Raw genomic sequence first — 26,018 nt, 5'->3', positions numbered from 1 at the left:
TAGAAACTGGGCGAGCAGTCGTATACACAGGACGGTCGTGGGCAAAGCTGTGTTTTCCCCAAATGGGTGGCTGATGGCCGGAGAATCGATTCATTGGCGGCTTACACGGCTCGAATTATTGCGTTTGCTATGGGTTGAGGAAGCCAGTTGTCGGTTGGTAAACAAGGTGGTGAATGATGTCGGTGGTACGCAGGCGGGATGATTTGCATTCATCTCGAGTCAACCCCGCGAAGCTAGACCGTCCGTCAGGCGAAATGGGAACACAAGGATCAGACAGTCCATAAATAGGAATTTGAACGGTAGTTGACAAGTCACGCGTAAAAAGGAGCAGCAAGCGGTGGGAAATTCCGGTAGTTGTAAGCGACGAAAAGACGGCAATGGTGATGTGAGGAAGACAAATTGTCCTCTCAAGTCCAAAGTTGGTTCCATATCAGATCAAAAGATACCAGGCAGGTATGAGTATTGCATTGCGGCAGGTGCCAAAGTCGGTCTCTACAGTCAGGACTGTCTTGCCTCCTGGATGCTACCTGTGTCATGGTACCTTACCTAAGGCATTGAGACTTCCGGGGCTTGGGTACAGGTCAGTTACCATAGTACTTCTTCCCTGTTATTGGGGACTGCTCGACTCCCGCGTGGCATGATGTCGGCCAAGATTTGGTCATATAACCGAATGGGCACACCTTCCTCGTGCTTGAGCACATTAGTAAGAGACGAGTACGGCCAACGTTAGGTATGTAGCTGTACCTGAGACGGCTTCGGCAGTGGTTTATCCGCCTCCCAAGTCTCTCCGTAAACGCCCAATGCGTGATGGTTATTTGGCACCTGAAGACGAAATTAAACAACATCGATCTAGACGGCCAACAGGGCTTGCCTGTCAGGTACCCGGGCTTTTTGGCGGGCATTGACTGGCTCCATCGTCAGTGGTACAGAGTACCGGCTTACCACCTCGCAATTTTATCGGTACTACCGCCGCGGTACCTTGCCTGTCCCGTCGTGTTAGTGAAATCACGGAGGCATGTACCTCGTAGTCCGAGGTATGTACGAAGGAAATACCATCTGATACCTTGGGTAGCCGGCGCCTTACAAAGTACAAGGTACGCCGTGGTTTCGTCTAAATTACCAGCTTGGGCTCACCTCCAAAAATAAAGGGCCTGTAAATAACATGCTGCTCCGTTCTTTGCCGACCTCGAAAAGAGCAACACATAACGTGAAGCGACTCCTTTTTCTTACCCCTCTCTACTTCGTACATACGATATCATCGTATCCAGTATATCTATTTACACTTCTTCCCCCGATTTACGGTTCTCTTCCCACTTATATTTGTTGCTGTTGTGCAGTATCAATCGCTGCTTATCATCTTGTAATATTTTGGTACACGCTTTGTACTGTACCACTCCGTTGCTACAGTCGTCGCTGCCCAGGCTGCTAATTGATAGCAAGCAATAGCCGAACCCCCAGCAGGCTTCCAAGTATTTTTTTGCTGCTGCCGTGCCTGTAGTGCCCTGGCCTGTGCTAAACAACAACGTCAACCCTTTCTCTCCCGTTGAGAATTTTTGACCTCTACTTTTCTTTTGTTACTGCCAAGCAACCAACCATCCCTCCAACTCGTCATTCGTCGTTGATTCAGCCACCATCATGTCTACGGAAAACGTGCCCGCCGCCACCCCTGAAAAGGTTGAACAGGCCGAGGCGCCAGTCTCGACGCCAGAGACTCCCCTTGCCAAATTCACGGCGCGTCTGGCCGACATCATCAAGGAGTCAACTCATAGCGAGATGTGGGGTGTCGAGCTTTCGACCGATGCCGGCCACGCCCCGACTCAAGTCATTCTCCAGAAGTTCCTGCGCGCCAACAATGGCGATTTGGCCGGTGCTGAGAAGCAGCTTGCCGCTGCCCTGGCTTGGCGAGAGAAGTGGCAGCCGACAAAGCTCGTGAGCGAGGCCTTCAACAAGGACAAGTTTGGCGGCCTCGGCTTCGTCACGAACCACAAGGATGAGGCCGGCAACAACACCGTCATTACTTGGAACATTTACGGCTCCGTCAAGGACAACAAGGCCACCTTTGGCGACGTCACCGAGTAAGTGTCTTGCCTAAAAACACAACGTAGAGAAAGTCTTTCTAATTCATGCCGACGCTCGTAGGTTCATCAAGTGGCGCGCTGCTCTCATGGAATTGGGCGTGCAGCAGCTCCATCTCAACGACATCACTGAGCCCCTCCCAGAGGATGGCACCGACAAGCATCAGATGCTTCAGGTGCACGACTATCGATCAGTCAGCTTCTTCCGCATGGACCCCGCTGTCAAGGCTGCCAGCAAGGAGACCATCTCTGTCTTCTCCACGGCCTACCCAGAACTGCTGGCGCACAAGTACTTTGTCAACGTGCCTGCCATTATGGGTTGGATGTTCGGAGCCATGAAGCTTTTCCTTGCGCCAGCAACTTTGAAGAAGTTCCACCCGATGACATCCGGCACTACTCTATCTACGGAGCTTAAGAGCATTGCCCCCTCATTGCCCCAGGAGTATGGAGGCAGCGGCTCTCCTGTTCAAGAAGGCCTGACGGTGACGCTTGTTGATGCTACCGAGGCAGCAAAGGTGGAGGCCCCTGTAGAGCCCAAGCCAGAGGCTGTTGTCGCTCCCGTTGAGGCCCCCGCACAAGCAAATGAGAGTGCAGCCGCAGAACCTCAAACCGTGGACCTTCCTGTGAGGCCCAAGGAAGAGGAAGCTCCCGCGGAGGCCAAGAAAGAGGAAGTCCCTGCCCCTGTTGAGCCGGAGGCCAAGGTTGAGGAGACCAAGGCTGAGGAGGCCAAGTCTCCTGCAGAGGAGGAGACCAAGCAAGAGACCGAGGAAAAGAAGACTGAGGAAATCCCCGTCGCTGCTGATAGTGCTCCGAAGGAGGCTGAGGCTGCGCCCAAGGAAACTGAGACCACTGAGACCGCGCAGCCGGAGAAGTCGGCTTAAGGGAGCAGTCAGGCCTATGTCTCCTTGACTCGCGACGGTGATCTGCTGTGAAATTGGGAGGAAACGGAAGTTTTTCTTTATCTCCTTTTTTGATGTTGTTGTCCTGATGAGCGTGGGCGTCCGGTATGCCTTGCCGCTGCCACGCTTCATTCATACCCATAATACCCGATATCATGTGCAAAGAATGCTGTGCATTAGATTCCCCCTAGATGTTTGCCCTTTTGGCAATTAATAGATAAAACGTCTGCTTATCTACGATGGACGTTTTCCGAAATATATACAAGACTGTGTTTCCTGTTTTGACACCTTTTTGTCGACTCTTGCTTGGATTATCCGGCACATTATCCCTTTACTATGCGCAATAATACCATATAGTACTAGGTTTGCTGTGGAAAGTATTTCGCCGATTGCTTATCACGACAAACTAATCCATTTTGACAAATCCTGGCTATCGTGTTCTCTCTTATTCCTGAGTAGCCGGCCAGTGAGTCTCGACATCCCAGGTAGAGGCAGGCTCATCATCCCCAGGCAATAGAGTTGGCATTACCGGAGTAGGACATGCATCTCTTGCTGAACCACATTAAATGGTGATATTTAAAAGGCAATTGCGGTGACAGCAAATCCTCTATGCCACTGTATCTTAGTAGCCATGCTTATACCTTGGCTAAATACCCAGGACAGAGAGTCATTTTACCCTTTCCCACAGGAACTGAACCGTACCTGGCTCTCCGGTGACTGTGGTTTCATTAATAGTATCACGGTGTCGCATTTCTCACTTATACTTTTTATTTCCCCTCTTTGATGATTTGAATATGTAAACAAGAGGCAGTTTGATCCGAACCTTGCAATCCTGGAGGCTAGTTCCACCACCATCGTCATCCAGCTCGGCTCCATCTGCCAACATCTTGGTGCATAACTCACTTTCTCAGATATTAACATGTTCCGAATGGCAGGACATGATGATAAACGAAATGTAACACAGACGGATAGAATAAGTGAACGCCTGGTGAATTTTTTTTGTAATTAACAGAGGCTGATACCGGTGAGTTACTGCTGTTTTAACCCGATAATGTATGCTGCAATGTATGTCTCACCGCAACACCATTATTATCTCACCACAACTGGGTCTGTAGAGAACAAGCCAAACGGGTAAATTTTACAAGAGGTCATCCATGGTTATCATCGAAGCCAGTATTTCATAGTCTAGTTGAGTTGAGGTCTCTGATTTGGCACTTTCTTGTCCGAGCCAGCCGATTATGGTGATTGCGCTAAACACCATTGCGGTGATGGCAGTGGTACAAGCCATTTTAGAATGGAGGAGATTGGCATGAGAGACATTGACTCAGGCTGAGGCTGAGAACCCTGCACTCCCGAACCGGTGAGGCGCCGTATGAATACGCAGGCAAACACACAGATAGAGATTCCGGTGCTTTGTGTTTTGTTGTTGAGAATATCTGACTGATGTTCTGAACGCGAGGGAGGAGTGGCATGTTGCTACCACGCAGCGGTGGAAAGGAGAGCATGAATATTTTACCAACCACGAACCAAGCTGATCATGGACGATGGCGCAAAATGAATAGCGGCATGGAAGAAACTGATGGACAACCACACGGTCAGATATCAGGCAGTTATCTCAGACATTTGGGAGATGGCGCCTATGGCGGTAGCATATCACAAATTTGCCAACCGACACTCCTCGGCTGGTTTTGCGTTTTATACTCGCTTGGCCTCGACAGGATTGCCAGCTCTCACGCGCAATATATACGTAATATATGATACCTTGACCGTCGCATCGGCCTGCGTTGAGGCCCTCCGGCGACTTGGATCAAGCAGGGAGAGACAATATCACGGGCAACATCATCAAGGTGCGGAGTAAGACAAGACAGGGCCAGACCAGGCCAGGCCAGGACTTTGTCCAAAGAAGTAAAAGGGAGGATTCGGCAAGATTGACCAAAGTCCATCTTCTTGTTGTTTCGGATAACGCAATGCCTGCGCAATGACTTTTATTTAGCTCGGGCGCCTCACGCTCACTTCAGCCGCTGGTCAAGTTGCCAATTTTTTTTTTTACACTTGCGCCTCTTTTTGCTTTTTTTTCTTGGTTCTCCCATCCCCCCGAGCTACTTATTCCCTTTTTACTTTCCCCCTCTTCCTCCTGTGGTAGTGTATCCTGAAATTTCTCAACCTTGCTTACAACACACTCCTCGGCGGCAAGTAAAAGGAGAGCCGCAACCGGAGGGCAAAATCACGAAGGACGAAGTCTCTTTGGTTTGAGCCAAAAATTTCAACTCTTCTGAAGAGACTGCGAGTGTGCGCCGGAACCAGCGAGAGTACGGCAGAGAGAAAGACGGACAAGACGTAACATCACCAGAATTGGACATCGCCAGAGACATCCTCACATCCTCTTCACTTGTTTAGCCTCAATCCACTTTCTCAGTGACACCCTCATCTCAGTCAGCTCCGATCCTCCTCCACTCTCCACCCTCTCTTACCTCTCACCTCTTGCCACTCACCTACTCCCACATTCACCACCATTCACTACTCAAACACTCTACTTTCAACTGGGATCAGCTTGCCTCATTACCCTTTTTTTTCTTTTTTTTCTCCCGCTCTCAGTTGTGGCTCCTCGTTTTCCAAACCAGCCCCTGATCCAAAAGGCCGGCGAAAAGGCCTCGGCTTGGCTACGGTATCTGACTGAGAAAAAGGCGGGTTGTCAATAAGTGGCTTCGCTGCTCACTTCACCTATCAGATCAAGAAGACGCCATCCCCGGTCTGGTCTATCCAAGGGCAAGTCTGGTGCCATTTACCGGAGCAAAGGCACAAAAGCACGCACAATCGCATTACGGCGACTACCTACTCTCCGTACTCATAATCACAGCCATCCTCCGGAATATACCGAGTACCAATACAATACATGCACAGACGCCATATCTGAACGCGCGCAACTTGTGGGCATCCAACAACTCACATCAACATAACATAACCCTCAAGGTACCGTCTGTGTACTCGTATATCTTGTTATATACAATACAGTTCCAGCTCCATACCAACCAGCGAGTGTGGACTGACCTGACTCCATCATAAAAACGCCGAGCTTGTCTCTTAGTCGGGGAGAAGGCTCCTCTATTTATTTATACCGTGGCCGCCCTTGCTCGCCTCTTCCTCCTCTTACTACTTACCCGCCTATCCGCTTGCTTATCTGCGTGCTGCTTAGTTGTTAGCTCACGCGTGCACCCGCGTTTTTGTCAACTTTGCCGACTAACGACGACTTGCCAGCAAACCTGCGACTTTTCCCTTTTCCCGCTTCCTTTTTTGAAACTTTTCTCCCAGCTGGGCCGTGCAGGCTGATTCTCGTTATTATTACCATTTGAGCAGTTTATTTTTTTCTGGCATCTTTCTTTGTTCTCTCTTCGGCTGCCTGTTTAGCCTTTATTCCGCTTCTTGTCTCGCCTCTTCCCCAGGCCGTGTTTGTTTGTTTGCTTGCCTCTTTTTTGCTGCTTCATGACCGCAACCCCGTTGCCGCTATAACGCAATCCGCAGCCATGCTGTCCCTGTTTGCTGCCATCGAAAGCGGCGACTCGATCTCCGCCTCGACCGACGACTCGTCCAACCTCGCGTCGTCGAGCTCGACTCCCCCCACGACCGTCACCGACAGCGAGAGTCTACACTCGGACACCTCGAAACACGATGTCATCACCGTGATTGACGACTCGACCGTCGTCGCGGTCGCTCCCGCCCTGCCCGCGTCCGACGTGCCATCGCCGCGCCGGCCTCAGAGGGCACGAGCAAGCCTGCCCGTCTACAACCTGGCCAAGCTCAGCGGCACCAGCGCGCATGGCAAACGCCGTGCCAAAGGCGACATCGTGGCCACTCGCAGGCGCCGGACCATTGCAGGCAGCACTCTGACGCCTGGCGACGCCGATGTCGGTGCGCTGGACCCGGCGTCTACCAACATTGACGCGTTGAATCTGGAGACATCTCCCAGCAAACGCAGCACACCGCGCGCGCAACGCCTGGCGCGACCATCGCCACGCTCGCTGCGATCGGTGGCGCGTCTCGCCGGCCCAAATAGCGCCGCAAGTGCCGGTGCGACGCCGGTATCGTCCATTACCGCCAAGCTCTCTGCTGCCAAGCGCGGGCGCAATAACAAGGTTGTTGGTAAGCCGGTCAAACTGTCCCGCGAGCTGCGGCGCTTGCAGGACACAAAGGAGTTCAACCACATTGACGAAAACCCCGTCATTCACAGCGTCTGGTCCAATGGCAAATATGTCGACCCCAGCCAGGCCGTAGAGCGCCAGCGTGCGCGCAAGAGGGCAAAGGTCGAAGTGGCGGCCGAGATCAAGGTCAAGGAGGAATCGGAGGAGCCCGTCGCCCAGGTCAAGAAGCGGAGGGTCAAAAAGTACCTCTCCAAGGGTCTCTATTCAGGACAAGAAGTGACACAGGACATTACTCGAGGCCTGACAGCAAACGAGAAGAAGCAGCTGGCGCAACTGCCCGAGCTCATGCCCCGCAAGGAGAACAAGGTCATGCCCGCGCCCATCTTTACGGGCTTTCGAATCTTGTTGACTGGTCGCGATTTCAAGCTGCCGTTCCACGTCTGCAACCCGCTGCCGCCGGGACAGCCCAAGCCCGATGAGTGGAAGAAGATGACCAAGAGTATGTGCTATATTTACAAATCAATCATGTCCACGCGACCCCTCTGCTAACCATCATGCGCCTCTAGACCGATTCATCGGCGAATCCAAAGAAGTCTGGAAAAAGATGCCACACATCCTCGATTATCAGTCCAAGTGTGTGTGCAAGCCAGAGGATGGCTGTGCCGAGACGTGTCAGAACCGAATCATGCTCTACGAATGCGACGACACAAATTGCAACATTGGCAAGGCCAAATGCACGAATCGTGCTTTTGCCGACTTGACAGCCCGGCGAGCCAAGGGTGGGAAGTATCGCGTCGGCGTCGAGGTTATCAAGACGTCGGACCGCGGCTATGGCGTCCGCAGCAATCGCTGCTTCGAGCCTCACCAAATCATCATGGAATACGCAGGCGAGATCATCACCGAAGAGGAATGTGAACGACGAATGAATGAAATCTATAAGAATAACGAGGTAAGCAGAAACCGAAACCAGGCAGCACGTGCTTCCCTGGAGCGTTGTATCATGGGGCTAACATACCTTCTTTTTCCTTGATAGTGCTATTACTTAATGAGCTTTGATCAAAACATGATTATTGATGCCACCACGGGCAGCATTGCTCGATTTGTAAACCATAGCTGCAACCCCAACTGCCGAATGATCAAGTGGATCGTCTCAGGGCAGCCTAGAATGGCTCTCTTTGCTGGTGACAGGCCAATTATGACGGGTGAGGAGCTCACGTATGACTACAACTTTGACCCCTTTTCGGCCAAAAATGTCCAAAAGTGTCTCTGTGGACAGCCCAACTGCCGAGGCGTGCTGGGGCCCAAGCCCAAGGGAATCAAGCCCATCAAGGAGAATATCAAGGTCGCCACCAAGGGCAGGGGCAAGGGCAAGGGCAAGGGAGGAAAGAGAAAGCTCAACGAGCTGACTGGGAACGAGGAGAACGTGGAGCCTGGTTCCAAGAAGCGCAAGATGCAGCCCAAACCAAAGCCCATCCGAACTCTCAAGGCCGTCAAGGCATTGCACCCTATCAAGGCGCTCAAGCCCAACAAGACCTTGAAGCCTGTCAAGGGGTTGAAGCCCGTCAAAACTCTCAAACCCATCAAAATGGCGAAAACCAAGCCTGCCAAAGGTACAAAGCCCAAAAAGGCTATCAACTCAACAAAGACTGCCAAGAGGGCATATTCCAAAGTCAGCATCAAGATCAAGAGCCCGGTAAAGGCCAAGCGTCAACAGAAGAAACAGGAGATCAGCGCATCAATCACCGTCAGCGCAGCCGCCGAAATCACCGCCGTTGTCTGATCATGTACTAAGCCTGCGTGTGCTTATCCTGTTGTCCCTGGGACAAACGACGCGATTCAACATGGCTTTCCGAAACCCGTTTCCGTGTACGTTGTAGACACTGGCTGCGGCTTCTCTTATTCACCATAGCTCTTCGCTCCGGACTCTTTTTTTCGATAATACGGGACGTCCGACTGTCATCTCTCAGCAGCAAACGACTTCTATGCTTTGCGTTGACACTCTTGTTATCATTATTTTTGGAGGATAAGGCTATTTTGATAGATTTTACCTTGTTTTTCATATGCTTTCTCTGTACTTTTCTTTTTTCACTGGTGAAGGATTTATTTCTTGGGCGAAGGTGGGGGGGAATGAGTTGCAAAAACGGTTTGCTTACAAGTATTTGATTTTGCTTTTGTTTTTTGTAGTAAAGTTTTGGAGTTGGGGACGGCAAACATATGGTTTAGGCGATAATGAGAGTTGATGATTCGGGTATTATCCTTGAAGCTCGTGAGGAAATGTGATCAGCCAAGTTCTCGATGCTTGGATGACTGAGAAGATGCATTTCATGTGCAGTCGAGCTGTGAGGTTTGCATGTTCAAGGAGTAGTATGCCTATGTGGTGACCAGATATCGTTTTTGTTCACATTGGCCAGCACGGAGCATGCGTAGAGTCCAGAACCATAAGACGACCAAAGGAGGACCCTGATTGTACCTGAGGTGCAGTTGGACGAGAGAGGTTGAGCCGCGAGCTAAAGACGTGCCTTTCAGGACTGAGCGAAACAGATCTAGCCCCGGGCATTGGGCATCCTTTCATTCGCTGTCATGAAGTCTTTGCCCGGCCCAGCATTTATGATGGCCGCGCTGGAATCAAGAGCAATGGCTATTGAGCATCGGAATCCATACCAGATCGAAGTATCCAGATGTCTCGTTCACATGTGTACTACGCCAATTGTGATATCGGAGTCAGCTTTTTCTGGCCGCTCAGTAGTCATGTCAATCAAACCTTGCGAAACAATCGAGAAATTCTTTGTTGCATTGTCATAGCACACTCGAATATTGACCATAAATGCAAGGTTGGCAGACAACACACATTCAGATGCCATCACTCTGAGGCGCAATCTTCAACTTCGACGTATGTCTCTCAAGTAAATCACCAGATTTGAGCTCTACGTCACTGATTGGCCCGCCGGACGGCTGTGCCTTTCGGGATTTGCATTTTGACACCATAAGCGGTTCTCACAGTTGAACAGAACGGTAGGGCCGGTTCTGTCCTTAAAGCAGTCATCATTCATCACGGCTCATTCGAAACCTAAGTTGAAGTCTGTTGGTCTCAAGGCTTCTGAAAAGCTGCCTACCTTTCGCGGCGTCCAATTTGCATATAGAGTCTTTCGAGACACGGCCTTCGAGTCGATAGTACGGTCAAAGACGTGGGGAGCGAGTTGGAGGAAAATGGCGTCTCTCGGATTCTTGTCCTGCATGGGGTCGCTACTGTTAATACTGACAGAGAGTGCTCGCAAGGAAAGGGCTAAATGTTGAATCACGTCTTTTAGCTCCATTTGCCGTTTTGCCTGGGCAAACATAAGCCTAGATGGGAAATGAGAACAAGCTTCACGAAGGAGAAGCTCGTAGCCATCACCGAGAGGAAACACCATTCACTTGTGACAATCGCAGCCAGAGACGGCAAAGAATATGATATGAATAGAATTCGGCGAAGAAGCAGACAGATTGCAAAGTCTATTAGAACCTCAATAGAAGAGGAAGAGGAAAAAATGTCAATAGAATCCATCACAGTCTGCGGTGAAAAGGGGAAAGTTGAAGTTTCGAGCTGTAATCTGGAGGAAGGAAGCTGCTGTGGGCACTCTGGAGCTCAGCTGCGGTCCAATTCCGCACCACCTTCCGCACGAAGCAGTGTTGCTTGTTTCCCTCCGGTCAGCTGCTGCCTATGAGTTCGGTGACGTTCATCTTCGGTGTGCAATAGGAATATACTCGGCCACCATTATCAGAAGGATTTGTGGTATACTATTGGAATATCCCGTATATCAAGTACATGTAGTTACAGCTTACTCCGTACACTGGCTGTGGTTGGTGAGGCGGTGGTTCCGCACCATTAGTCAGCCTTGGCATGCAAAAAAGCAATATCCCATCTCCGGGAATCAAGCCTACGATGATGTGCATTCTTTCGCTTAAAACAGGCCACAAAATTGTAAGCAGGCGTCTGCTATAGTTTCAAGTCGTTGTATTCTTTGAGACGTTTTGCAGAGAAGGGAAAAAATGGACGCAAGAAATGGCGAAAATGCAAAAAATGAAATTTTGAATGCCGTAACGAGGAATCGAACCTCGGTTTTCAGTGTTTCGCTAGATCCACAAACTGATGTACTGTCCACTATACTATTACGGCTTGATGATTGGATGACCAGAACGTTAGTATACCTTTCTATAAAGCTTCTGAGCAAAAAGCGGCGCGACTTGCCAAGAAAATTGAGGCTTTCATTCTGTCACATGTTTTCATGATTCACTCATTTCAGTAGAATCCTACCATTACTTGAAATTGCGTTCTTCGTCATATCTCTAAGCTGTCGTCAGATCTCAATCGCGTCAAACAATGAAAAGGTAAAGTAAGGAAACACATTACAGTAAAAGATTAATCCAAGAAGTTGTCTATTCATCATACAATTCATCAGTCAGAGTCTGCGGATGTCGAATTCTCCGGTCAATCTCACATCCTTGCAGGGTAGGTAAGCTACACTCATCGATATGCTGCCATGCTACAGCCACCATAGATAGAGTGTGCGGCGACGACCCTTGAAATAAAATAACCTCAGCGATGCGATGGCCCGAAGCTCCTTCTGTTTTTCTCCTGATCTATACGAAAGTGGCGATGAATTTGGCTGTCTCGACCCGTTCATGTGGTTGTGATAAGCTGAGGCATAAAGTCCAACATTTCGACGTAACGCCTGCGGATATATCATGTGTTCTACATATGAGAACGCAGAACTAGTGGTTTACTGGCTGGCGGGTTGGGTAGACGCTCCAAAGAGAGGGGTATCTACCTCACTGATATCATCCTGGAACCTTAACTACCTAGTAGTACTCAACACTCATATAGAAAGTTCACATGTACTAAGTTTATTGAGGAGAAGATAAGCATATACGAAAAAAGGCCATGGCGCCAAAACATACAATATACAACAAACTCAAGTGGTCTTGAGGATGACATACTTACCCCGGTGACCACAATGAAGCTGTAAGGTATAGTCGTAGCACATGTATACATGCCTGCTGGGGATAACACTACACAGTAGATGTTTACTCTCTATATAAAGGCCAAGCAGCTGGCTAAGCTAATCGTTCCCAAGGTACCGGCATAAGTCGAGATTTAATGACTCTCTTTTGCTTCCTAATCCATATACGAAGAAGAGAAGAAACAATAAAGCCGAGGATGAAACGTCACGGCCAATCATATTTACCTATGCGTCGTAGCTCAGCCTGACGTTAAATATCCACAATAAAGGATGGTACTCGGCCAACATGATAGATGAAACACGGCGTATCGGCGTTGAGATGAGAGCGAGAGATACACTATATTGTATTGCCGATTTCATCTGGCTGAATGAGAGAGAATCACTGCATAAGAGTGGTAAAAATATAATCTATATCAGTGTGTGGATGTATAAGTAGGCCATGTATTTCTCTCACAAAGTTCTCGTTTCTAATCGAAATCACCTTGGCTAACTTTCCATCTTAATAACAAGACTCCTAGTATTATACTCTTGAGTTCGAATAATTCGTTGAAACAACCCACCAAATCTGCAAAAAATGAAGTTCTTCGCCATCGCCGCCCTCCTCGCCGCTGTTGCTGTTGCCTCTCCTCTTGAGGATGCCCTCAACGTCGGCAGCGAATGGTGGGGCGATCACGATCACCACAACGACGACCATGCCTCTCTTATATGCCCCAAAGGCCTCTATAGCAACCCCCAGTGCTGTGGCTCTTACCTCCTTGGCATCATCGGCCTCGACTGCCATATTCGTAAGTGAAGTGCTCAGTGAAAGAGAAAACAACCTCGAGTGTCCATGTTTTCTCACTCACTTTGTACAGCAAACGAAAAGTTTTATGACTCTGAAGATTTGCGCAAGACATGCACCAAGACCAAGGAATCGGCTCTCTGCTGCGTTGCTTCCGCGGTAAGTGACCGCTGCTTCAAGTGTTTACTCGTTGATTTGCGTTCTGACATTGTCTATAGAGCGATGAGGCTATTCTGTGCCAACTTCCTCTGGCCTAATAAGCTGCTGTTGCTGAACGTGCCCATGACCGAGTTCGAATCGTATCGACGAATGCTAATTCTACTGCTGAGAAACTTACCAGAGACATTGAAAGAAGTGGGTGGGCACACATGGATGAGCCATGCAGTTATTTTATCCGTACGCCATTTTGGTGATAATATGATGAGTGCGTCAAAATAATGCCACGTACATGTCGTGGAGCTGTGGTGATGTGTTAAAAAGAATGATGCTGTCTGTCGTAACTGCTTCCCAGCCAAACCGCACCCCCTCCCCCTCCAACCCTGGGATAACCGTAGTTGTATAGCTAATCACTTTGTATATACGATGAGGCTGTTTCTATAAATATCTACTAAGTGCTATTGAAACTTAGCCAAAACTATGAAACATACAAGGCGATTAAGAACGGACAGCATCTCACGAGGATGCAAGTGTCCACTCGCCCCCGCCAACAGCGACGGAGCCTTGAGAACAATCCATCACCATTCCGGTCATAAGAATCAATTTTTTAGCCATTTCGCCTATTTTTACAATTTCCTAATATTTCTCATGGCTTCCACCCAATTGGAGTCCAGTATGGCGTAGCGTTGGACAACAATGTCCACGTCACAGCAACGCTCTAATCAAGGGGTAATCTAGACCCATCGGCGCCATCGCGAAGATTTTTTACACTTTTTGGGTTTCATGTTCATAGACTTTCTCTTCTTGGCAAGGCAAGTGGCCGTTTGCCTACCGGGCTCGCCGTTGCTGCATATGACTCCATCTCAGCCACGCTTTTACAAGGCTAACAAGCTAAGCTGGAGCGCCACGCCGGCTAAAACGCCAAAGTGTAAGAAGGCAGCCAAAACCATATTCACTTTACCCACTTGCGCAAGGAAGAAAATGAGAAAGATTCATCATTTTCATCCACTTTGCGACCAAATAGCTGTAGTGCCCGCTCGGTGATGTCCCACTTGCCATGAGTGAGGCGATTAGCACTGCCCCCTGCAGGTACAGTCTTGAGCCTCATCTCCTCTGTTGAGCCTCACCATATGGAGGCAGGAGACCTCCTTTCGTGGAATAGTATCAGCGCTTACTTACGGAACTTTGCAAGTGAGAACTCGCTTAAGGCTGTAGAAAGATGATTGCGTTTGTAGGATGGCATGTTGAGTCACGTCGCTCTTGGGGAACTGCATTCACCAAGGCTCGCGGTAAAGGATGCTACATGTTGGTATGAGTGAGCACAGAAGGCTGCTCAACATGGAGTTAAAATTTGTAGGAGCTATCTAATCGAAATCATCAAAACAGAAATCCAGTCAAAATAACAAATGTCCACCACCCTGTTCATTAACCAGAAAAGAAACCGGCATCGTCTCGCAATTGTGTGTGGCCATCTCCAACAGGCATAACAAGCCCCAAACCTCGCTCCAAGATATGCTGTGGCCTTGCAGAAATACCGACTGTTGTGGAAGCTTTGGGATTTTGCTGCAGAGCTGTATGAAGACGGAGGCCGACTGATGAATTGACATCTTGCAATGTAATGTTGGCGGCTTCTCCCATCTCATCCTTCCCACCGAAAATGAAAACAAGAAGCAAAATGCAATAAATAGGGTATAAAAAAAGAGGGAACAGGTGTGGACTTTTTGGGCCAAATAGCAAATATGAACGCCAAAATTAACAGTTGTACCCAGCCTCCAGAGATCAAAGAGAGTCCAAGGGATCATTTGAAAGGCTTAGCAGGGCCGACGGTGTCGGTGAAGACAATGCAATCCTTGCAGCGAGCATGTTGGCAGTTATGCTCAGTACATTGGGGGTTTGTGTCCTTGAGCATCCCAGACATCCCACAGCGGCAGCATTGCCAAGTGTTGACGGTAGAGCCCATTGTTGCTGTCTTTTATTCTTGATTTCAAAGTATGGGAAGAGTGAATTGCGGTCCCAGACTTCAGTTCAGTCTAGACCAGGTGGTGAAATTAAAAATGATACTAGAAAACTGCCTTTTGAACGCAGGAAGTTTGTAGAAGGGAAAAGATCGCTTCTTATGCTTTCGAAGTGGTTGATGTTGCGAAATGATGAGAGAAACACAGACAGCTACTCCCTTATATAGAATCTTGCCTCAGTATTCAACTTCACGCAAGAGCGCAAGAGCGCTAGAGCGCTAGAGCGCAAGAAGGCGAGAAGGCGAGAAGGCGAGACAGCGGGTGAGAGGTCGGCGGCATGATGGGAGTGTTCCATAGCTTTTCGGTCTGCAAGCTCCAGATGGTAGGCCGGAAGCCTGCCGGTGTGAAATGTAATAACACTACCCATATTGATAGTCAGGATGAGGTATTCCGCGGCCGAATCCCAAGAGGATGGACAGCGAGATATGTACCGAAGACGTAATAGTCTTGTTTGGTGCCACGAAAACTCTCGAAAAGGCGGATGGCGCAGCGACTCGCCTTGCCCTATATCCCAGGAAGCCTTGCAGGGAGGCAGCGTCAGGTGAGGAGATGAGTCTGCATTTCCCCCTCGGTGATGCTAGTACTGGTTTGAGAAAAAGCAGGAAAGTCTTGTGTATGGACCGGTTATACTCGGTGAACCACTGGGTGCACTCATCTGGCTTCCCAGGTTGTGGCCGACGCTATTCCGACTGAGCAAGGCTCTGCGTGAGCTTGGATCACTTGGAGTTTACCCCAGCAAGGCAACTGAGTTGCTGCTCTTGCATTGTGAAGAATGGGAGTGTTTCTCTCTACCCCTATTCTCTCTTTCTATCTTTCTTTATTTTTTCATCTGTGTTGTGTGTTTACATGCTCGTAAACGCTCTCTTTGTAGAAAGACAGCCATCTTGTCACTCGTGTCGTGTGGCCTGTGAAGGAAGACTACTATCAACGTTTAAGAGAATTCGACAAGGAGCAGTCTTTTCTTTTGAGTCTCTAGAGGAGTATGCGCGACGTGTCTTATATGGGACTTGGTATCATACTCATCTACTGAAGACTTGCGCAAGCATGCCAGTCCCAAGCTGACTCATGTATTGACACAGGAGCAGCAGCTGCAGTAGCGAGAGAATAAGAAAAGAACAATTATATGCAGACATGGAGAGCATAGATGGGTGGGTATTTATACAGCAAGCAGAATATGAGCAGCTCTCCAGCTGCAGTTGTCACGAGAGGTTGGAGAGCCTCATGATGCAACGCTAGCAGGATAGCCTCAATTTTTGAGACCTGCCTGCGTGGCAACATGGGCTGGATTGAATGGATTGTTGGATGCTCAGGTAGGATGGGAAAATACATTAAGTCCCAACTAGTATGTGGCTGCATCCGGCTACGAGAAGAAGGAATTTGAGGGCGTTGCCATGGTGTCTGGTTGGGGGAATTTCCGGTTGAAAACAGCCTTGAAGCCTTGCAGAGCCGCATTGTCGCATGGGCTGCAGAGTGTGGGGGCGGGGGGAAAAGGAACAAATGGATAGGTAGGACAAGCAAGGGTAAAGAAGGTGGGATGATGCAGAAAAAAACAAGGTATCAAGGCATTGCAATTGTTGAAGCACGAACTATCGTATCGCGATATCTTTGATGAAAGGACAAATGGTGTATAAGAGCTAGAGTGTTAGAGAGAGGCAGAATCTTTTTGGTTTGTGCCAGGATTTTCCACTGCCGGCCGTTTAGCGCTGCAAGTTTAAATGAGCTGCCCGAGCTTAGCAAGGAAGGCAGGCATGGGTGACGACATGACGTCAACCTCTAGCACTGTGTACTGCCACTAGCCCACCGCATATCTATACAGTGCGAATAGACGTCGATTGGTCATCTCCCGCTACCGGGATCATCGCCAAGTAAGATTGCAAACAAATCATCCCCATTTCTCTTGCAAGTTTCATACCCGAAACACCAGATCGAAGAAGAGCAAAGCTGAGTAGAGAAGGGCAGAAGGGCTGCGGTCATGATGCCGCCATGTCGCGTCCGCATCACAGCAGTCGCTCCGGCACGCGATGGGCAGTGCGCATCATTCCCTTGTTCATCGTCGGCATTCTAGCCGTTGCGACTTACGCCGTCGTCGGTCGCCTCTGCAGTAAATCTCGACCCTCACCCTCTCCCTCCCTCTCCTAAAGACGATGAACCGGATTTCTAACCTCAATGTTCGTTTCTAGTCAGCTTCCTCTACAAAAGAAAACACCAGGATGGCGTTGTCACGGCGTTCCTCGTCCTCTATTTCCTCTTCTTCATGTTAATGGCCGCCGCCTATCTACGAACCTTCTTTACAGTCCAACTAAATCCAGGCGTCGTCCCTCTGGCTCCCGAGGACCAGAGCGAGCGCGAGGCGGCCGAAAAAGTACGAAAGCGACATAAACGCAACCGAGACGTCGAGGAGAGGGCATATGTACCTCCGGACCCAAACCCGGACAGTCCCGGCCTCGAGGCCTTCTACAGCAAGGATGTCTTTGTATGCGAGGTCGATGGCCGTCCTAAGTGGTGCTCAGAGTGCCAGCAGTGGAAGCCAGACCGTTCACATCACTCGAGCGACCTAGGCCGCTGCGTCAGGAAGATGGACCATTTCTGCCCCTGGGTTGGTGGCATGGTCTCTGAGACTTGTAAGTGATATATACATCTCCCTTTGAACAGCAACAAGTCCCTGTTCTGTATGCATGGCCATGAGTGAGAGAATCTGGAGAGCTAACAACATCCTGTCCTTTGTGGGAAATGTAGCCTTCAACTTCTTTACGCAATTTTGCTTCTACTGCGGCCTATTTTGCGCCGTAGGCCTCGCCGTCAGTGCATATTCCTTCCAACAACACCACAAAGACGGAGACCCCCTTGATGGATGGGCCCTCGCAGCAATCGTTTTATCCTGCGTCTTCGGCACTTTTACCTTTGGCATGGCGCTCACTTCGTTTCGCTACATTCTCGCAAACACTACCAATGTCGATATGCTTAAGAGATCACATACAATCACCCTGGCTGTCCGCATCCCCCAGTCCACCCCGCCCTCGGACAAATATCCCATCATTGTATACCCTCTTCGTGGACCACCGCGGCGGCCGGGATCTGAAGTCCAGCAGCCGCATAATAGTCATGGACCCATCTCTGCTAGAGATCAGCTGGCGGAGCGCAAGTTTGCCATTCTCCGCACGAAGGCACGGGAAAACCCCTGGGATCTGGGAGCCGTGGAAAATTGGAAGTCCGTCATGGGAGACAACTTCATCGAGTGGATGCTTCCTATCCGACATTCGCCATGCTGTAATCATGAGAGCATGGAGAGTGACTACAGATTTGGTCCTCTCATCTCAAAACTAAGAAAGCGCTACGGAATTCCCGAGCTCGAAGCCTCTTCACGCGGCGGGCATGGCATCGAATTACAGGAGAGAGGCGGTCGGCGGGCCAGCGATTGATTGTTTAATTGCTTGACTGATTGATTGACCGACTAATAACTCTTCACCACTCATTCTCATACTACTCTACACTACCATCACCTCCCCGGACTACTGTTTCTATTTTGTCTTGTATCTTTCCTTGGGCGCTGTTTTAGATTGGCTTTTTAGCAGACACATTTTGCCTCTCTCTCTCTGTCTCTTTTCTGTTCCTTTCTGTTTTTTCTTGTTTTCTCACATTGGTGTTATTACTGTATTATGACGGGCATAGACATGGGGCCCTTTTGTGCAAATTGTCCCTCTTTCGTACACATACATGTACATAATTTATGAACATATTCAGGCAAGGGCATCGCGGGTATTTCTTTTTTTTTTTTTTTTTTTTTTTTTTTTTTTTTTTTCACTACATATCTAATTGGCTGGGCTGGATGGGAAAACGCATGTAAAGAAAGGTTCGTATGCAGAGCATGAAACACTGTAAACCGGTGAAGCGATGCAGCCAACAGCGATGCATGCTTGATAGCAAAAATAATTCCTTGGTATCTCTTTACGGGCGGTCAGTCTCCAACGCTGGTCATGCTTCCTCCATAGAGAAGCGAACACATTCCTCGTGCATGCTGCTACTACCAACCTACATACGAGCACATGCGTATTCGGGTTCGGGTCTGGAGGCACGGATAATTGTGACGTTCTGTTCTTAGAAATTGAAGAAGTGCGATTTGCACCTGGCCAGTTCAGCCCTATTGGCCCCATTCAATTCACGATGCCCAAACCGTTGAGGATAGCTTCCAACGTTCTCCCTCCTGGGCCACTGAGACTCCTAGTATTTCAATCCAGGGAGGAAGAGACTAAACGCCGCCCTTCGGTAGGTATCGTATGCAGAGCCAATGACGGTTCAACGTGGACAAGGCACTTTCATGATATCGCCTCATCGCCGCGCCGGGCTCGCTACTGTAATGTGTCTCTCATGCATTGCTGTAACGGCTCTTCTCTGATTCGTCCTTCCTCCCCATCATCCCTGTCCATCGTGCATGCACGCCATGGCAAGGGAAGGGTCGACTCTTTCACTGTACGATACGATAGTTGACACAAAGTACTAGCAGTTATAATCGCATCTGCGAGAATGTGTCGGACACCTCTTCATGACGCTATGCCCTTAACAGCGAATACAAACTTGGCGTTTCTTTTTTTTTCGCGTCACCATCAGCCAATTAACCATCTAGAATCCCGAGGGGGCAATCTGGCGAGGCGTGAGACGTGTGAGTCGGATAGTGATTCTCTTATTGACATTTCGGCAAGGGGGTAGAGAGCGAGTACGAGTACACCTCTCTCTACATCCGCCAAATAAAGAGAAGAGCCCCCAAAACGTAGCCACCTTCCTGTCTGGATTAGGTTCCCACAAAGACGATCCAGACGATCCTTGTGTACCCAAGAGTTTGGGGGCGGAAACAGACGGTTATTCGAAGGAACACTGATGTTTGGCAGCCTGTTCTTGGCCTGAGTTTGCTCTAGATTGGCACAAGGTTATCCACTTGTGAGTTCAATCGACTCAGATGTGTACAACGGTTATGGCTAACCTGGAGGGCTGAGCAAGGTCGAATCTGAGATAGAGTAAATCGTCCAAAGGTCTTGAAGTCACATACGAACGCATGATGCACCTCCGTGTCGAGACTACGCCCCGAGAACAGCTCGTAAGAGCCATCGAGAGGACCGAGGAACAACTTCAAATTGTGCATGAGCAGATCGAAGCACTAAGGAACCAGCGGTTGGAAATCGACAGGCAAATCATCACATATGAGAAGAGGCTGTGTCTTAGAGCGGAGGTGCAAGATAATGTTGCTGCCAAGGAGAATGAAGCTGAAGAGTTGAGGGAGCAGCTCGCCACTGCGGTGCATGAACTTGAAGGCTATGACGAGACGACGCAGATAAAGGCCAAAGATTCGTCATCCGCTGCTTCTGATGAGGATTATTGATGGTCGAATTTTTTTTGAAATACAACTATTTTCTGCTTGGTCATGCAACATCATGAGGTGATGGAGAAGCCAAAGACGGGAACGATGGTGTGGCTTTTGTGTAACTCGTGTTGTTGACAGGATTCATCTCCGAAATCGCTCTTCCGGTGGATAAAATCTCACAAATCCAGCGCCGAATAAGTTGATTGACAGAGTGTTTTGCGCATTTGATGATGGATACCAGCAGAGTATCTAAATCCAGCTCTGCTCTGTTCCAGTGTACCCCGTAAGTGGTGCCGAGCTTAGGCAGATGAGATGTCTTGCATAACAGCCTTTAATGTGGGTCGCTCCGTAGTACCGATCAAGGGAAACTCCGACTTTGACATCGCGTATGAGATGGACCAAAACCACCACCATTCACGTGTCGATACATCTCAGCTCATTTTTACACTTCAATGAATTCATCTCATCAGTCATCAGTATCACCACTCTCTTGGTCGTTGCCCCATGTCTTCGCCATCGCCCAGCAGCGGCGCATCTTCGCCGCTGCGCGATGCCCGCCGTTCACGCTTCACATATCGGCAGCTTGCCCAGATGGCGACTTATAGCACATCCACTCCTCTGCGCGTTGTTGCTCACATAGATCTCGACGCATTCTATGCACAGTGTGAGATGATTAGACTCGGTGTCCCGGAAGATAAGCCCCTCGCCGTGCAGCAGTGGTAAGATGTCCTCGACTAATTAAGCACGTGAAGAAGTATCTGAGAAGTGACTGAGACTAACCGGCTGTTGCACCCCAGGCAAGGTCTCATTGCTGTCAACTATCCCGCAAGGAAATGGGAGATTGGACGCCACTGCAACATCACCGAGGCCAAGAAACTGTGTCCGGAATTGATTGCGCAACACGTCGCCACCTGGCGAGAAGGCGATGACAAGTGGGCGTATCGAGATGATGCAGCTGCAAATATTGCTACCGACAAAGTGTCTCTAGATCCCTATCGCCTGCAATCGAGGAAAATTCTCGCACTCATCAAAGAGTCCCTGCCAAAGGACCTCCAAAAGGTTGAAAAGGCAAGCATCGATGAAGTCTTCCTGGACCTCTCAGCTCACATTCACTCGGAACTGCTGCGCCGCTTTCCAGAGCTTTCAAATCCTCCTCCATCCGGTGATGCAGCTGAAAGTCTCCCTTTCCCGTCTGCTGCTGCCCTCGACTGGCGGGATGACAACCTTGTTGTTCTTGAGGAGGACCAGGAAGCTCTCGATCCAGACTGGGATGACATAGTTATACTGATGGGCTCTGAGATAGTTCGCGGTGTTCGCGCACAAATACGTGGGAAGCTGGGATATACCTGTTCTGCAGGTATCGCGAGTAACAAGCTGGTCAGCAAGCTAGGCTCAGCTTTCAAGAAGCCCAATGCTCAGACAGTTGTACGCAGTCGAGCGGTGCTGCCATTTCTAACTGCCATCAAAGTCACCAAGATGCGGAACCTCGGTGGCAAGCTAGGAGATCAAGTTGTTTCTACGTTCGGCACAGAGAGCGTCAAGGAGCTGCGCGATATCCCGTTGGACCAGTTCAAGGCGAGACTCGGCGAAGAAACTGCCGTTTGGCTCTACAACACCATCAGGGGAATCGACCACAGTGAAATAAACTCGCGGACTCAAATCAAATCTATGCTCTCAGCCAAGTCATTCCGGCCCTCGATCAAGACTCCCGAACAAGCGATCAAGTGGCTCCGGATTTTTGCGGGCGATATCTATTCCCGCCTGGTTGAAGAAGGCATACTGGAGTACAAGCGGTGGCCGCGCACAATTAATCTTCACCATCGCCACGCTGGACAAACGCGAAGCAAGTCGAGCTCGATCTCATCAGGCAAGGCTTTAGATGAACAAGCCCTCTTCACCCTTGCTAAAGAGCTGCTCCACCAAATCATTGCCGAAGGAGACGTCTGGCCCTGTGCCAACTTGAGCCTGAGTGTTGGCGGGTTCGAGGAAGGCGTCAAAAACAACATGGGCATTGGTGCCTTTTTCAAGAAGAGGGATGAAACGCCTCCACTGCGTCCCTTCGATACCGTACCTGAAAGCTCGACTACGGAGCAACAGAGCAAGAAGCCACGGCTTGATAAACCTAGCATCCACCGTTTTTTTCATAAGAGACCTGCGGGTGACCAAGACCCCCTTAATGTGAAGGAGAGCCTCAACGCTGACCAGCTACAGCCTAATGGCGCCAGCTTTCCCCAACTCGATCAAGAAAAGAATAACCCGGAGATATCAAGTCACGAGACAACGGAGACAGGCAATTCAGCCCATTTCACAGGCCTATCCTGCCTCAGATGTAAAGCTAGCTTCGCCGACGACATGTCATTTCAAAGCCATCAAGATTGGCATTTCGCCAAGGACATTCAGGACGGTGAACGTGTCAAGCCCACATTTGCTGGGCAGCCAGCCGCTTCACGAGGCCATCCACCAAAAGGGTCTGGCCTTGCTTCTAAACGTGGGCGGGGAGGCTCAAAGCTTGAACAAGGGCAAAGTAAGCTCACGTTTGGGTGAAAAACACGTAGTTGGCAGACGAAGCCTTGGAGCTTCATCCGCGTCACGAAAATTTTCTTAGGCAGAGTTTTCGGGCTCAAGGGGCCGTCCTGACGCTGATCGAACTATACCGGTTTTCACGCATGATCAACAAGTCACGATGCCGAAAGAGAAAAACCGCTCCACTGCAGCCTGGCTTTCATCGTTCATCCGCTGGCCTTGGATATTCAGGCACTGCTCCGCTTGCCTTGAGCTCCGCACCATCTTTATCAAAGCTTGACAATACTCAGGCTCCATGTTTATCGATCACATATTGGTGCGCATCACGGCGAGTAATCATACTAGTTCGGCTGAATTAGGCTGGATGCCTCAAGCAGGAGTGAGCAAACGGAGGTGTGCGTTGGATGCTGATGAAGCATCTTTCAGCCTCATTTTTCCTTTCCCATTGCCTCCATTGATGGGGATTTGCCGTGTGTGGTCGCCTGTTCTCCTACTCTTTCGGGCAGACACGATCCCTAGTGAGCTCCTTTGAGCTCAGTCATCAGTGCTTCCCCTCACACATACTCTTCATACTCCGTAATACAGAGTACAAGCGGCACAGTGCAAAGGATGATGACAGCAGCATAGGAAAAGGTGGGGAGCGACGGTTGCCGGGCCGGTAGAGACGGCTGCATCACGCAGTCACAATATCGAAAAACACATTCCAATATCGCATAACAATGTCCCAATAGCATCAGTGGCAATGATGTGTGATGATGCCAACGATTGGCTCGAGTGGACTGGTGACGCTAGTGCATTAACCTGTTGTCGACAGTTGGGCTCCAATTAACCATAAGCATTGATACCCGACTAGGCCAGCAGGCAGACCTTTGCGCCCCTCATCTGGCTGAGGTAATAATTGATACCAGTACTCCGTATGCCTTTTAGCTTAGTACAGTCGAGTGTCTCGTGAATCGCCGGAGCATGTACGATGTACCGCGGTTAGAGCCGACATAATGGCTCATACACTCGCTCATTCAAATCTCGAAGCTGAATGAAGGCAGCCACCACGCCTTCATAGATTCAGGGAGAGTTTTAGCCTGCAGTCGGAACTAGCGTATTTGCAACGGAGAGCGCTAAATTTCTAAGCGAAGCTGGTTGGCAGGCAAAGTCAAGATAGACATCGAATGAATGCTCTTCCACGTAATCCAATGGAAGGCTTTCTCAAACGAAAAGCTGCGTGTGGTGCATCTCATTCCTAATCGGGACGAGAGAAATGTCGGGTGTCTGCTCTTGCTCCTTGATCTCTCTGCACACTGTCCGGCTCTTAAACCTGCTTTTGTTCGATCCAAGGGATATCTGCCTGATCGTAAGATCACTCATAATGAGGTCGCTGCCGTGACTAAAAGGTAAGAGTGGCGAGAAGGCATGCATTGATTTGTTTTCTGTTCTCTTAGAGCATCGGCTTCTGCTCCTAGGGATCAGCTGAACCCATACATTGGACACCTCGTTCGCCACAGCTCCAACTCGGGCACCGAGGCAAAAAGATAACCGCATGGTGTCATCACCACCAATGGCATCTACGGGGTCAATATCCCCGCTCGATCTTGTCTGCAGCGCGCGATGACTGTCCGAGATAAAAACAAAAACAAAAAAAAGGCTCCGTCTGCTGTAGGAACAGGTCGCCCTGCCAATCCGTGTCGAGCTGCAATCTGACCCTTTCCAACACGGTCTAATTATATACGCATCTTCATACGGCATGCGAGGTACTCACATGCACATACGGACGCAGGCTTGCAGACACGCAGTCACGCACGTAATATCGCAGAGCGTTTCGATAGGAACTGCTCTTACGCACTGCAACGTGACTCTCTGCAGATGGCGAATCAACAAGCACGAAGCTACATTGCGAGAGAATAAGGTCCGAGACGATAGAGCTCAAGACAAGCACAAGCAGAGATAACGTAGCTCATGCATCAGGAACCATCGGCTAGGGTTGACGTTGGCGCGAGAAAAGAAAGGCGAGCCTTGCCGTCGGTTGTTAGTCATTTCTGCTAGTCGGTATCGGGAAATCACCGAAAAGGGAAAAGAGCAGGAAGAGAGCCTGGAAGGGAAGACATGAGAGACAAAAAAAAACGTCCCGACAAAAAAGTGAGACACTGTGGGTACGGAGGCAGAGGCGGCAGATGAAGAAAAAAAGAAAAAAAAAAGAAGAGAGAAAAAATGAAGAAGATAAAATAAAATGAAAAAAGGAAAAGAAAATAAATGCACGACTGCATATCTCACAGCGGATAGCATGTGCTAAAGTACGGAGTACCTGAACCGGTACGACGGAGTACATATCAGCATTTCGGTGTCAGAAACCGCTTCGCCCAAACACAAGCTCCAATAGGCGGCCCATTCCCAGGCCCGTCAGGCCATTCAACGGCGTTTGACGCGCCCTCCATCCCCGTTGCAGCGACGTGCAGCGAAGCCCAACGTCGACGGTCCGGGCGAGGCGAAGCGAGGCGATGTTTGGGCTCGGGACTGGCGCATTCTCGGCTCCATCAAATCACCTTGACAAGCCGCCAATAGGTCCCAAGCTTGCTCTGGTGGACTCGGATAGGCACCACTTAAGCAAGGTCCCTTTCCACTCCGTAGGTTGCCCTTTAGCTGTGCCGCTACTGCCAGTAGCAGCAAAGTAGTCATCGCAATAACAAGGTAGAGAGAGGCCTGGAATTTGATGAAGACTGCCCTGCCTTTTAGGCTTATTAGGGGATTCAGGCGAGCCTAACACCTACCGGTGGTATCCCGGAAGCGTGAGAAACAGATCGAAGCCGTAGTAGACCTATGTACCAGTAGCTGGTGCCGAGGAAATACACCAGAGCAGAGCAAAGCAGAGTGTCGTGAGGAGGCGTTGCGTTGCGTCGTGCGTGCTGTCCTGTACTCCGTGCATTTGCCTTGCTGTGACTCTCTCCAGTCAGCAGGCAGCTCCATCTCCATTCCACCTCAATATCCTGTCCTATCCTCTTGTCTGTCAACCCATCCAATCCATCCAATTGCCCCCCCATCTCACGGAGGTGGCCACAGGTCAGGTCAGGTCAGGCCAGCCCAGTCCAGTC

General features: G+C 49.7%; 9 protein-coding genes and 1 non-coding gene across 10 annotated transcripts; 6 read left to right on the top strand and 4 right to left on the bottom strand.

Annotated features, from left to right (window-relative positions):
• The first annotated feature begins 1,214 nt into the window (after positions 1-1,214).
• On the top strand, positions 1,215-3,291 carry M431DRAFT_131161 (hypothetical protein). The gene is made up of 2 exons (XM_024912463.1): positions 1,215-2,075; positions 2,140-3,291. Exons 1-2 carry the CDS (start codon positions 1,636-1,638, stop codon positions 2,954-2,956), a joined length of 1,257 nt encoding a protein of 418 aa, XP_024780128.1. The 5' UTR covers positions 1,215-1,635; the 3' UTR covers positions 2,957-3,291.
• Positions 3,292-6,495: 3,204 nt separating this feature from the next.
• On the top strand, positions 6,496-8,890 carry M431DRAFT_72101 (hypothetical protein; the record flags this gene model as incomplete). Its single annotated transcript, XM_024921986.1, has 4 exons — positions 6,496-7,609; positions 7,677-8,059; positions 8,144-8,599; positions 8,633-8,890. The coding sequence occupies 4 exons, from the start codon at positions 6,496-6,498 to the stop codon at positions 8,888-8,890; spliced, it is 2,211 nt and encodes a 736-aa protein (XP_024780127.1).
• A 2,293-nt stretch (positions 8,891-11,183) lies between these two features.
• On the bottom strand, positions 11,184-11,266 carry M431DRAFT_t4. The gene has a single exon. It is a non-coding gene; the product is annotated as a tRNA-His (tRNA).
• Positions 11,267-12,684: 1,418 nt separating this feature from the next.
• Positions 12,685-13,148, top strand: M431DRAFT_476937 (hypothetical protein; the record flags this gene model as incomplete). The annotated part of the gene is made up of 3 exons (XM_024915520.1): positions 12,685-12,895; positions 12,965-13,050; positions 13,110-13,148. 3 exons carry the CDS (start codon positions 12,685-12,687, stop codon positions 13,146-13,148), a joined length of 336 nt encoding a protein of 111 aa, XP_024780126.1.
• Positions 13,149-14,358: 1,210 nt separating this feature from the next.
• Positions 14,359-15,342, bottom strand: M431DRAFT_181512 (hypothetical protein). Its single transcript, XM_024913135.1, has one exon. The coding sequence runs from the start codon at positions 14,847-14,849 to the stop codon at positions 14,442-14,444; it is 408 nt and encodes a 135-aa protein (XP_024780125.1). The 5' UTR covers positions 14,850-15,342; the 3' UTR covers positions 14,359-14,441.
• A 1,703-nt stretch (positions 15,343-17,045) lies between these two features.
• On the top strand, positions 17,046-18,481 carry M431DRAFT_71495 (hypothetical protein; the record flags this gene model as incomplete). Its single annotated transcript, XM_024921905.1, has 3 exons — positions 17,046-17,163; positions 17,243-17,683; positions 17,799-18,481. The coding sequence occupies 3 exons, from the start codon at positions 17,046-17,048 to the stop codon at positions 18,479-18,481; spliced, it is 1,242 nt and encodes a 413-aa protein (XP_024780124.1).
• Positions 18,482-19,867: 1,386 nt separating this feature from the next.
• M431DRAFT_181438 (hypothetical protein) lies at positions 19,868-20,558 on the top strand. Its single transcript, XM_024913134.1, has 2 exons — positions 19,868-19,994; positions 20,055-20,558. Exon 2 carries the CDS (start codon positions 20,110-20,112, stop codon positions 20,431-20,433), a length of 324 nt encoding a protein of 107 aa, XP_024780123.1. The 5' UTR covers positions 19,868-19,994; positions 20,055-20,109; the 3' UTR covers positions 20,434-20,558.
• Positions 20,559-20,919: 361 nt separating this feature from the next.
• M431DRAFT_72354 (hypothetical protein) lies at positions 20,920-22,959 on the top strand (the record flags this gene model as incomplete). The annotated part of the gene is made up of 2 exons (XM_024922018.1): positions 20,920-21,134; positions 21,213-22,959. The coding sequence occupies 2 exons, from the start codon at positions 20,920-20,922 to the stop codon at positions 22,957-22,959; spliced, it is 1,962 nt and encodes a 653-aa protein (XP_024780122.1).
• An 847-nt stretch (positions 22,960-23,806) lies between these two features.
• Positions 23,807-24,767, bottom strand: M431DRAFT_181219 (hypothetical protein). The gene has a single exon (XM_024913133.1). The coding sequence runs from the start codon at positions 24,676-24,678 to the stop codon at positions 24,142-24,144; it is 537 nt and encodes a 178-aa protein (XP_024780121.1). The 5' UTR covers positions 24,679-24,767; the 3' UTR covers positions 23,807-24,141.
• M431DRAFT_181202 (hypothetical protein) lies at positions 24,767-25,321 on the bottom strand. Its single transcript, XM_024913132.1, has one exon. It carries the CDS (start codon positions 25,213-25,215, stop codon positions 24,856-24,858), a length of 360 nt encoding a protein of 119 aa, XP_024780120.1. The 5' UTR covers positions 25,216-25,321; the 3' UTR covers positions 24,767-24,855.
• Between the last annotated feature and the right edge of the window lie 697 nt (positions 25,322-26,018).

This window comes from Trichoderma harzianum (genome assembly GCF_003025095.1).
Source record: "Trichoderma harzianum CBS 226.95 unplaced genomic scaffold M431scaffold_1, whole genome shotgun sequence".
Lineage (NCBI taxonomy): Eukaryota > Fungi > Ascomycota > Sordariomycetes > Hypocreales > Hypocreaceae > Trichoderma > Trichoderma harzianum.
This window is presented reverse-complemented; position numbering and strand designations above follow the sequence as displayed.